We start from the raw sequence: 12,223 nt of genomic DNA, 5'->3' as shown, positions 1-12,223 counted from the left end.
TGTGTCGCCCGCGCTGTTTACTTAGTTTGCAATTACTGTATTGTAAAAAGTTTTCCAGAAACTGTAGGCCCGTCCTTTATATTAGAATTTCTACTTTGTTCTTTATACTAAAAGTGTCATCGGGGATTATAAAATATTCTGTGTTTTATTATTTAAAGCCATTTTTTTCGACTTTCGTCGGCTTTATTTTTTTCATTTTTCTTCAAACAGTTTTTATTTTTGATTGTTATATGAGGGTTTATCTTAAATTTTTTGTTATAAAAACAAATTTAACACAGATAAACAAAGTGGCATACGTTTTTTAACGAAATAATTCAAAAAATTGGCGCCATTTTGTTTAATCTTAGACTGAAGTAATTAGCAAGATTTTTAGCATGCACTCAAATTTTGTTTATGAAGTTATCTGATTTTCAAAATGGTAGAATTTTCTTTACTTATATATAATTTCTTACAGGAAATGAAAACTCAATTTGCATACAGATACTAATTTTCCTACAGTTGATTTACATTGTTTTAATAATTCATTAACGTATGGACTTACCTGATAAAGAGAAATTTACAGAGGATCATAAATGTCACAACCGAGAAGGTCATGCAAAAGAGATTAAGAAAGTCTCGACAGAATACTTCTTAATCTCTTTACAGTGACGTGCTTAGATACACAAAGAGTAGGTATCTTAACGCTTTGCATACTTGTTTGCATTTTTTTCCCTAGTTTTTTCTTCTACCAAGTTGATAGAGTCTTTCTCCTGTCATTCCAGGACGATGTGAAAACGTGTACACATCACAATGCCTGCTCTGACTCTGTTTAACTCGACTTTTTATTAATAGCAGTCAAACTATTGTTGAAATTCTTCCATAATACTTGATATTATTCCGATTTTTTCAACTTTCACTTCAATTAGAGATGTTGACTTCACAAAATTTATATAAAGTTTATATTTATTTAAAAATTTCTATAAAGCTGTATTGTGTCTTCGTGAAAATCAAGTTTTTCAGATGGGATCATTCACCTTGAAAATCTTATTTGATAAAAGAATTGATGTTGCAATTCAGAGATTTGCATTAGAGAACGATTTAAATCGTTTCTGTATATTTAAAAAATCAATAAGAAGTGCATAACCAGAGAATAATTTTTGTGCAACTTTAAAAATATAAAATCTGGTTTAATTTTAAATTGTAAGATTGCAAACATCATTTTTCAATTTTAAATATATTGTTTATAATTTAAACGAAAGAATGTCTACTGTTAACGATGTTTGAATTGTCTATTTGTTACGCTCTACTTCTCAAGAACTATTTGCAAAAAATGCAACGTTTCTACGTATGCGATAATATCTTAAATAACATATTTTACTGTTCATTTTTATTTAATAATAGAAGCTATTAAATGGAGATTATTGAAACTTCCTAAAAATTAATTAAGTAAGTATAAATATTTAAAGCCTAAACAAGACGTTGCTTACTTTTTATGTAGCAGAGCAAGTCCAAGTAAGTGATACGCAAGTTAGTGTGCAAACCAATGGTACAGTCTGTTTCGTACGAAACAGACTATCCCCTTAGTTCGCATACGCAGTTGCTACTTAAAAAGTGCACAGATTAATTAATATCATACATTTAAAATGCTTTTTATTCTTTATTATTTTTTCAGTTTGTATTCATAAATTTAAATTTATTTCTTATACACTTTCGATGACATTGCTTGGAGGTATTCTTCGAATTTGTTTCTGGAATCGTTACGTGTATATGAAGGTCCCGACTGAAAAACACAGATTTGCGATTCTGCATTAATAGATTAAATTCCTAAAGATTGTTTATTTAATTCAGAATGATAATGACGTACTCCTATACCATTGTATTTCTCTTCGTAGCACTTTTCCGCGCGAGACTCTTCGTTCCACTTGGAATTCCATTTTGAATTAGGCCTACATCAAACACTATTCTCGATTTCCTTCATTTTTACTCTAAAATCTTCAGGTCAGAATATTGCGTACAAGAGTTTTGCAATCACCAGATAAATCCTGCAATTTGGGAAACTTTACGGTCTTGTCTATTTGATCCACGAAAATTCTGATATCAGATTCGTCGAACAGTATACAACTGAAGACCATAACATAAAATGACACTCATACTCCATATATCAGAGGATTGAGAATCACAGGATGCAGCGTTAAGAATTTAGGAACAAGCATAAGCTACTAAAGGAAGTGGTATTTTTATTAGGATAGGTATTTTTATTAATTCCTCTGAGCCACCGCCCTTTTTGTTTAATCCAGTTGTTACTTTTCTATTCATTCAATATTTGGTATAAAGATATTTTGTATTAGAAAACGTTTAATTTTGCATTATTGTCGGAAAAAAACAAATTAATAAGTAACCGTAATAAGTAATAAGTATTTTAAATTAGAAACTGGGAGCGCTATACAGTAAAAACACTATATATGGAAGTGACTTCGTTGGACGCGCTACTCTGTACGGTTTAGAGTTTCTGTAGCACAATAATTTTCACAAATGTCAGATTAATTCATTGCTCTCTATTTATAAGAATTAGAAATAGAAGTATTATCTGCTTTAATAACTTTTTCAGTGTTTAATTGCCGAAAAAATTTAATATTAAGTTTTAACAGAATCAAAATTAAATATAAATGCCGAAGCATATATATGGGTCAGTGATTGTATTGTCTGCTAGGTCTTAATTTTGCCGAAAATTAGTAACAAATCTATTTATACTGGAAGTCATACCCAAAATTGTTCCATCTATTAAATAATTTAAATTCTTACTCGGTTTTTGTCTCTTTCGACTGGAAGTGGACTGCATGTTCGGATGGTGAAGATGTCTGATAATAGATAATTCTCAAGGAAGAAATTTTTTCGGATAATCAAGAGTATGTTTATCTTCACGAATTACTTTAAAAGCTAAATCGACGACATCGAAGACGAAAATAATTCCCGAAACTTCAGAATAAGAACCGCCGAAGATAAGTTTTTGAATTTGTCCTTTATCCGGTAGAAATTTAAAAGGACGCGGTCTGGGATTTTCTTCCGATTCCCTAAAACACTTATTACAAACTTTACATAATTTTGGTTTATCCAACAATAAATGCAACAATATTAAATAACAACAATTTTATTTTTAATATTTAAAATTATAAAATGGAAAGTCGACTACACTGACGACGCTGCCCCAAGCGGCGAAAAGTGAAAGCTACTCTTTCGTGGAGTTTACTTCCGTTTAAATGGATTCATTTCTTCGATAATAATTCAAAGTTTTCTTCAAAGTTTATTATTTTCTTAAAAATTTATGTGTTAATATTAGAAAGGTAAGTCGAATATTCACGTGTCGCTCGATTTAAACGTGACAAAACGTACGAAAGTTACTGTTTTTGTTAAGTAATTAACGGATCTTGGCCTTTGACTCAAGTAAACAGTTACCCAGTGTTGTAGCTCGTGCGGGGATAAACACTTAATTCCAAGTTTACGTAACAGAACTGACGTGTTTTTGCGGGAAAATCTGTGTAGAAGCAGCACTGAAACTGGAGAAGAGTTATTTTCAGTTTTGTACATGGGCTTTGAAGGTTTGCACTGTAAATAACTCAGTTATGAATTTAACTAAGTCATTATTTACTTCTGCAGCCTTTACATATAATTGTAGCAGTAAGACATCTGTTGCAATTGTATGTAATTGTATGCAGTTGTAATTGTGATGGTAGTTTATAACCATTTTGGCTTATTAAATTATAATTGTTTATGTTTATGGTTATGTATTTTTATGGCTGAAGAGGACTTAGGGACCGAGGAGGTAATAAGAGTAGCTTACTAAGCATCAAAGTAGACGAGGTAAACAGAATTATGAGAAGGCCAATGTTTTCGACATGTTAAACAGGCTAATTCTGACGATTAGCCTGTTTAACACAGTCAAAACTGTTTCTTGTAACTTTTTGTGCTCGAAATTGGTTTAGTTTGCCTTGTTTATTAAGTATATCTGGTTGTGTTGTTGATTATAAACACCAAAGTATCATTGTGATGTTCCTAGTGATGGTGATAAGTTTCCACATACATCTGCACAAATTTAGTGTGAGGAATTCTGTTAATAAGCCATTATTTACGTTAAAAGGCATTGAGATATATATTGGCTTCATTGGGATCATTGGTTAACTTAAAACATGTTTATTTTCTGGTCACGAGTTACTTTTAGTTTTTTTATAATATATAAAGGTAAAATTTTGGTTCTGGATTGATGGGTTTGGACCCCCTCCCAAATTTAATCCCCCTTTAGATAACCAAAATGAACGGCTGTATTTGTATTGTGGAGGTTACCTCTGTATTTTTATGTTATTTAAATACAGGAGCCTTAAAAATTTGTGTTTACATAGCTTAAAAAGATAATGTGTCAGTGATAAATTCTTTTGCTTTTTTTATACGTATTATGTACATTCGTTTACGCGTAGCTATTCTTTTGGTGTTTGCGTTATCGGGGAGTCAACGACGAACCGTTTATTTAGATTAGTAGCGCTTGTTGGAGTGCTTAATAGATGTTTGAGTAAAAATAGGACGTCTTGTCTGCCTTTTTATACATTTAGAATATCTAAAATTAGTGTTTAAGACATTGCACTTTTATTTTGTTATGTGACAGATTCAGCAGTTAGCATAATTTATGTATCTTACTAATGGAAGTTTACACAGAAAATAAATTAAATTTTCTGTATTTAATTTCATTAAATATTGTATGTTTAGATTATTTTATATTGAAAAAAGTAGTAATTAATCTAGATAATTAATGGTTGTTTTTATAAAAATATGATATTTTTGAAGTATTAAGAATAATTCTATATATCTAGCTACAGTTAATTATGCAGGATTTCCTAATTATTTCATTACTTTCGTCTTAAGAAGGTTGTTACGTTACTTCTCATTGTATTAATCCAGACAATGGTTTCATTGATCTTTGTTTAACAATTTGAATGGTTATTTTTTGCAGCTTAATTCTTCTGTTTATTGTTTAATATCTTATATAATTATCAATTTGATTGTTATAATTTTTAAAATAATAGAAAAAAAAAAAAGTTAGCCAAAGCTACAAAGCTAGGATCGAACATAAATTGCCCGTGCTGTAAACGAGTTCACTACAGACTAAGCCATTCCATTGCACTTCCATAGTGTAAAATTGACCAGTAAATGAGCTGCGCTTAAAATTTTAGAGCCCTTTTTCTTGGAATCTTCTGGCTAATGTGCTTTACAATTCTTCTGGGTGGACATCCTTGAGGTATACTACTAACCTGAGAAGTCTCATCCCGAACTGAATTTTCAAGACTGCAAGGTCCCCTTGTAAGATAAAACTTTCTTATATACCTTCATTTGCTTTCTGCTAATAGCATGTATATAAGAATTCAAATACTATTTTTTTATGGCATATAAGATATTTCAGCACAGAATATTTAGAAAAAATATTTACTTTGTTTAAGTCATCTTGTGCCTTTCGTACTCAACCCCAAAATATTTTACTGTATTCTAGTTTAAAAAAAGTAAAATTAGAATGTACACTTTTATTTATTAAGGGAAAAAAAAAGTTTAAAACAATCTTTCACAATTAAAATTTACCATTAAAATATTCAAGATGAATACATGCAAAAATTTCTTAGCTATAGTAAAAAAATACTAATAGGTTTTGAATAAAAATATTATTGTTTAATGAGCAATTATTTATTGTCACAATGCCAAGCTGCAATTTTTAATCATATTTTTAATTAATTTAAATTAAAAATATTTGACCTCCACCTGAAATTAGTTCTGTAGTGTCTTGCTCTTGTATATCATACTTTTCCTTTAACAATAGAGTCAAGCCAGTCATTTAGCTAACACCTTTCAGGGAAAAATGTTTTAATTATGTAACTAATGTGACTTCCAGTTTGCATTGTACAGTTAATCGGGGTCTCCTGCTCCTAAGGTTTCCATATCTAGTCTCGTCTTTCATTTACCNTTTTCTACAAAGTCAAAAAATACTATTTTATTTTCAAAGATTAATTTTAATTGTTTTAAGTTAATTTTTAAAATTATTGTTCTTTGTTAATGAACATTTACAAAACACGCATTCTGTGATAATTTGATAGATTGTAAAATAAATATTATTAATATTTTTCTTTTAAACAATTTTTTAAATAAATATACTTTTATTAATAGATATAGTATTAACAAACCTTTTGTGTAGGTGTGGATGGTGGTGGTAACTGAGATGGCGGAGGTGGTTGTGATGGTGTCTGTGATTGTGTCTGAGCTTGTTGTTGTTGTTGTTGCTGTTTTTGTTTTTGTTGCTGCTGTTGCTGGAGTTGCTGAAGCTGTTGCTGGGCGGCAGCAGCAGCGGCAACTGTGGCGGCAGCAGCCGCAGCCTGTGTCGAAAGAACTCCCTGAGGTAACTGGCTTGCCTGAAGCTGAAGATTTTGAAGACTTTGTTGCATCAAACCCTGCTGCAACAATCCCTATAAAATCATGCATTTTATTTTGAGTAATCATTCAATCAGTTTTAATAAAAATAGCAATTTGCAAACAGAAAAACAAATACCTGACTCTGGAGAAATAACTGAGCTTGAACATTTGCTGGTAATTGGCCCGGCTGGAGAAATACAAATTGCTGCATGCTCTGCAAATTTTGCTGATGCTGCTGCAGATGTTGTTGAAGCTGTTGGAGATCTTGTGGACTAAGTTGAAGACCAGGAATACCAGATGTAACTGGAATCTTCAAAGAAAAGTTAATTTGTTATTTTTAAGAAGTGATTAAACTTTTATTTTTATCAAAAAATAATAATAATTGTTAAATTAATATGGATCATCTTTGTGAAAAAATTTATGAATGTTATTATATTGATTTTAAATTTTATTATAAAACAAATAAAATTATCAATTGCTTTTAAAATTGTTGCATATCTGTGATAAGAAATCTACAATAATATTAAATAAAACCAGTTGAGGAATTTTATATTGATGAATTATAATTAATCTACATATATTTATTATATCAATTATCAAAATTAAGTCATTAAAATGAACATTAAGTAATAGTTAACTGCCTATTCACAAAATTAAATTATTAACATATAAATAATTAGTTATATCTTTTTATGTTATTACACTACTGTATATTTGTAAGTTATTTTAGTAAAGAAATATAATTAACTAATTTCAATATTTGTTTTCTAACATTATATTGTTACCCATTTAAGTGCATTTTATTATTCTAACAGATTTTTATAAAATTGCAAGTATTTGATAATAACATGCCTCTTGAAGAATCTTTTCATCTTCAAATTGCATATAAGATTATTAAAGAAATTAGATTATAGAATTTGATATATTTGCTTGATAAAATTACAAATTATCTTAGTAAAAACATTAAAATTTACAATACTGATTTATATATGCCAGTATATAAATGTTAAGAGAACAAAATATTAAAACAATTTCATGTTTTAACGTTCTACAAACATGTTTGAAAATATATATGAAAGGAGAAAATTAAAACAGATTTTAACAACAAATTTAATATTTGGCTAATTTAACTAATATATCTACTATCAAGAATGTCAATATAAATAAATAAAAGTTCTGAGTCATTGGCAGGGTTAAAGTAAGAAGAAATTTACAAATATTTCAAAAACTGCATATTTATCAAGATCCTAAAATTCTACTGGCTTGTTGTTGAATCTCTAATATTTCATACTTTTGATAATATAAGATATTGTCTTTAAAATCTTTTTTTAGAAATCATAATTATTAAGAAAAACAAAAATTTATTTATTTCTTCTTTTTATGAAACAAAACATAAAATTCATGTAAAGAAATAATAGTGATATCACTAGAGCTGCGACTGTAAATTACTAAGAAATTTTTCATGTGAAACTATTAATTTTTTGAATTTTTAAAGAACAAATTCGTTCACAATGATATAAATATCAAAGTATATTCTAGATAATTATTATTGTTTTCATTAGATATAAAATATTTTGGATATCATTTCTATAATTTTTTTCATGTCTAAATATTACTCCTGAAAAATCTAATTATTCATAATTATACAACAACAAAGATCACAATGGCAGTTATATCAAACGGGCTTTTAATCACTATCTTTTGTCTAAATCAAATATATAAAAGTGAGTTCATTGAATTTGAGCTTATAACTAATGTTTTAAACAAAATGTTATTCATGAAAATTACCTCTCTAATTAGCATATTCAAAACATGAGACTTAGTTTTTTAACTCTAATTATTAGAAAAAGTTCAGTTTTTATATTAAATGAAGTTTATGACTTATGATTACAGTACACAAAAATGCATTTGTCTTATGCAAGTCATAGATTGTGTAAAACAAAATATGCATTATTAAAAGTTAGTAGTGTTATTTTTTGCATAAATTAATAATTATGAAATAAATAAAATTATTAGTCAGAATAAAACATTAATAAACTTAATTAAAATGCATAGAAAAAGTTTCAAATTATTTAAATTGATCAATTTACATACCTTTCCCACCTGCAACTGTTGTGCTAGCCCTGCTTGCATTAGCAATGGCTGTTGTCCCTGTGCTCCTGCAACCATCAGCTGGGAGTCCAGGTAAAATAAAAGAAACTCAAGATAAGATATTTATTATGAATTAACCGGTTGCACGCTTTCATTTAATAATAATTTCTAATAAAGTCGGTCCTACCGGTGAAACTCCTCTCCAGATTAAAGCCCCGCTTTCGGATATAACGTTAAACTTCTAACACGTTATTTAGGTAAGGGAGTATTTTAGACACACGTACATTACGAAATAAGATTTCGGGTACGAACAAGAAATTATGGATAAGTTCGCTGGACGAAATAATAAATGTTAAGGGTCGAAATCGTTTCCACTAATTAGACTTACGGGGACATTTTTAAAGGGGGATGGCCGACGACCACGAGGATGATTACGACTCGAACCGAACAAGTTTTTTTTTTTTTTTTTTAATATATTTTTAATAACGTATGCGAAAATTCGGTCACGATTCAATACATTATTTACAACGTATTTCGACGTAATATTTTATGCAAACTTTATTTTAATAGAAATCGATTTTCTGATCTTTAATCGCACGCGAAATATACCGCCAGGACGAACCATCCGCAAAGAAATTAACGTAGGCAAAGCCTTAGACTCTAGGCGAGTTCGAGTAAACGATGGCAAACGCTCGGAAGGGATAAATAATTATTATTTCAAAATATAAAAAGAATTAAATGGTTAATTCCGTAGTTTTAATTCGAAAGTAAATGTAAAAGAGAAAACTAGAAACGTTGATTCTAGAATTAACGGGAAGCCAGACCGCAACGATCGCGGGTTTCGAAAGTAAAAACTGCACTCTAACACATCACATTATACATTTTGTAATTAACTAGCGTTAATTGTGTTAGGAAAAAAAAAGTTGAGTTAAAACAAATTTATTCCGTCGCAGTCGAATGGAGTTAATTTTCATTATTTTCGTTTAATTACAAAATGAATTTCCATGCGTAAAACAGGTTTCCATTTCCAGATTTTCCGGAATTTTAAAAAAATGGAGTGGCATAAAGCGAATTTGAAGAGAAACCAGCAATATATATATAATTAAGATTCCTTTTTTTTTTATTGTTTTTGTTTTTCGGTCGGATATTTTCATTTGTAAATATATTTCTCGTAACCCTCATTCATATAGGAGCAATCTTTCCAATTGCACTTTACAAAAGGACCGGTGGCTGATTAGAGAGACGATACCGTGCTACATAAAACTTAAATTTTTAAATACTCCTCTTCAACCGTTTTTTCGATTAACGACAGCATTTCTACACATCTTAGTAATATAACTTCCCCCTCGTATTTTTTTTTCTTTTATTTTCGTTAAACTATTTCCTAACAAATTGTTATCTTTGTAAATTCTCTAAGAGAAACTTTCGAATTTCCATTTTAAAACAAATTATAACGTTTATAAAAATGCATCAAAATTCAGTTTAATATATCTTAATTTGTATCTTATAATTAAAAAAAATGGGGCGCTATTATAAATTAAGATATTTTTCACTTTTTTTTTTTTTTTTCGTTTCACAATAACAGGATTTCACCTACCAGGAAATGAAATTCGAGCTGTTTTTTTTTCTTTTCCGTAGACTAGTAATTAACTAATATCTCTAAATAACGTCTTTGGCCCTATTCCAAATAAAAAACAAATCGAGAAAATATACATGAAAAAAAAAACTGTTTCGATGTAACGCTGCCGCGTTTTAACAACAAAAATTCACAACTTCATTCCGAAGAAGAATTTCTAAACACGTTGCGATTCTCCGGCGGATTTAATAAAATTTCTGTTTGGAAATTTCGGAAAAAAAAAAAATGAATTTGAAGGAGAGAGAGGGGAGAGGGAAAAAATATACAACGTAATCTACACTCTTCAATTGTAGTTTTCTCCGTCGAAACTAATTTTGATCCGATCGCGATTTTAAAACGACGAATAGTCGAAGAAACGAAGGAGATTTGGAGGTAAAGGCCTGGCTCCTTGCCAATGATACAAACGGAATTTAATTTTTCATTTGTAAGTTGAATGTTAAACCTTAAACGTCGTCATTTACTTTTTTGACGACGTGTCAAAACATTAAGTTTAAAAATATACGGCCCGCCATTAGAGGCGGCAACACCAATTCTTCCCTTGCAAAAGCTATAAGAAGTTCGAATCTTCTTTCTTTTTTTCCGATGGACGTCGAGTTTTCCACGTTTCCGGGAGATTTTAATACACTTTAAAGAGCCCACGAGACATCGCAAATAAATTAAGAGAAGAGAAAGGTGGAAGCGTGTAACTAGAATTTTATTTTTCTTCATTCGTTACGGATCCGTCTAGACATTTTATTATTTTTCTTCTAGAAAGAATATAAGTTTTAAAATTGCTTCTCTATCAATTGATCGCTCTTCGGTTCTCTTCCTTCTCCTAATCCATCTATCGGAAATGAGATTTTTACAGGTGCCGCACTTAGACTGATGATAATAAATAAAAGGTGACCGCCAACATTTTCCGAATTTAAGTCCGGTCAATATTTGCTTTCTGTAATTTTCCAAAAAGAGTAGAACTCTCCGGGTTACTTAGTCCAATTCGGCTTCCTAAAAGNTGAAAAAACATATAAAAAATTTCCATACATTCAGAATATTTTTGATTATTGTAGTAATAACCTTAAAAATTATAACATTTGTTTGGCCCCATCTTTGACCAATAAAATTTCACAGAATATATACAGATACATAAATATTACTAGTGTTAATAAAATTGATTGCCTAAAAAAAGCTGGGGTTGTATACAGGTTAGAATGTGATTGTCTGAATCCATATATATACATAGGTGAAACAGGGCGTGTGCTAGATGTTAGAATAAAAGAACATGAAGCAGCCATCAGATTGAAGTACTATAACTCCCCGTGGTTTGATCATACAAATAACAATAATTGTAAAATTAACCGTAATAATATAAAAATTCTACATTTTGAAAAAGACATTTATAAAAGGAAATTTAAAGAGCATTTAGAAATAAGGAAACAAAAAAATAATTTAATAAATTCCTCTGAAGGTATGCAAATTTATCACCGGTGGTATGAATTAATAGATGGCGTTAAAACAAGTTAATTGTTGTTGTTATGTTTAAACATGATATAATTTTTTTTTTTTTTTGTAATGGTAAATTTCCATAATACTGGTATAATGAAATTGTTGTTTGTGTATCAATAGCTTTTACATACGTATGGATTTTTAGTTACTGTGTCAATAGTTTTTTACTGTGTCTGTTATACACCCATGTGTAATGAAAAATGTAAAAATGGAAAGAATAATTTTTTAATTTTTTAAAAATGTTTTTGATTTTTTAATTTTTAAAAGTTTGTGTGTACCACTCCCCTTAACCCCACATCTGCAATGGTCATAAATTCAGAGAACCAGGGGAAGAGATCACTTGGTCAGGGGATAGAGGAGTGAAAAGTCCCCACCTTGCAGACTGGACATCTGGAGAAAAGACGTTGAATTCATCCGTCCTTAGTATCAATTTTTCCTTCGAGTTAAACTATAGCAATCTTCATTTTGTATTTTACATATTAATATGGTATGCATAGTATTTAAGTTAAAACATAAATTGATGTTTGTAAACGGTCTACCCTCCTACCTCCTAATTTGTGAAAAAGCAAAATAAGAAACAATTTTTGTTGTGTA

At 29.6% G+C, this 12,223-nt stretch overlaps 2 protein-coding genes and 1 long non-coding RNA gene across 5 annotated transcripts in view; 1 reads left to right on the top strand and 2 right to left on the bottom strand.

Moving 5' to 3' along the window:
* The window catches only part of LOC111639777 (protein nubbin-like), a 42,970-nt gene extending 36,216 nt beyond the window's left edge, over window positions 1-6,754 (bottom strand). The window contains exons 1-2 of the mRNA XM_023385720.1: window positions 6,557-6,754; window positions 6,195-6,473 (exon numbers count right to left, since the gene is read on the bottom strand). Coding sequence (XP_023241488.1) covers window positions 6,195-6,473; window positions 6,557-6,631 — 354 coding nt within the window. The 5' untranslated portion in view covers window positions 6,632-6,754. The remainder of the gene's footprint in view (window positions 1-6,194; window positions 6,474-6,556) is intronic.
* Window positions 1,599-3,136, bottom strand: LOC111639779. Its single transcript, XR_002759138.1, has 3 exons — window positions 2,782-3,136; window positions 1,852-2,021; window positions 1,599-1,759 (listed from the first exon to the last, which is right to left on the bottom strand). It is a non-coding gene; the product is annotated as an uncharacterized LOC111639779 (long non-coding RNA).
* LOC111639775 (BTB/POZ domain-containing protein 10-like) overlaps window positions 3,186-12,223 on the top strand; it is a 106,698-nt gene continuing 97,660 nt past the window's right edge. For 2 of the 3 annotated variants that reach the window (XM_023385715.1, XM_023385714.1), the window contains exon 1: window positions 3,186-3,320. The gene's annotated coding sequence lies outside the window, so the exon portion shown is untranslated. The remainder of the gene's footprint in view (window positions 3,321-12,223) is intronic. The other variant, XM_023385717.1, reaches the window with a different exon arrangement.

This window comes from Centruroides sculpturatus, unplaced genomic scaffold (genome assembly GCF_000671375.1).
Source record: "Centruroides sculpturatus isolate CEXI.00-Female unplaced genomic scaffold, Cexi_2.0 scaffold1259, whole genome shotgun sequence".
NCBI classification, from domain to species: Eukaryota; Metazoa; Arthropoda; class Arachnida; order Scorpiones; family Buthidae; genus Centruroides; species Centruroides sculpturatus.
The sequence above is the reverse complement of the archived record's forward strand: the minus strand, read 5'-3'. Positions and strand labels throughout refer to the sequence as shown.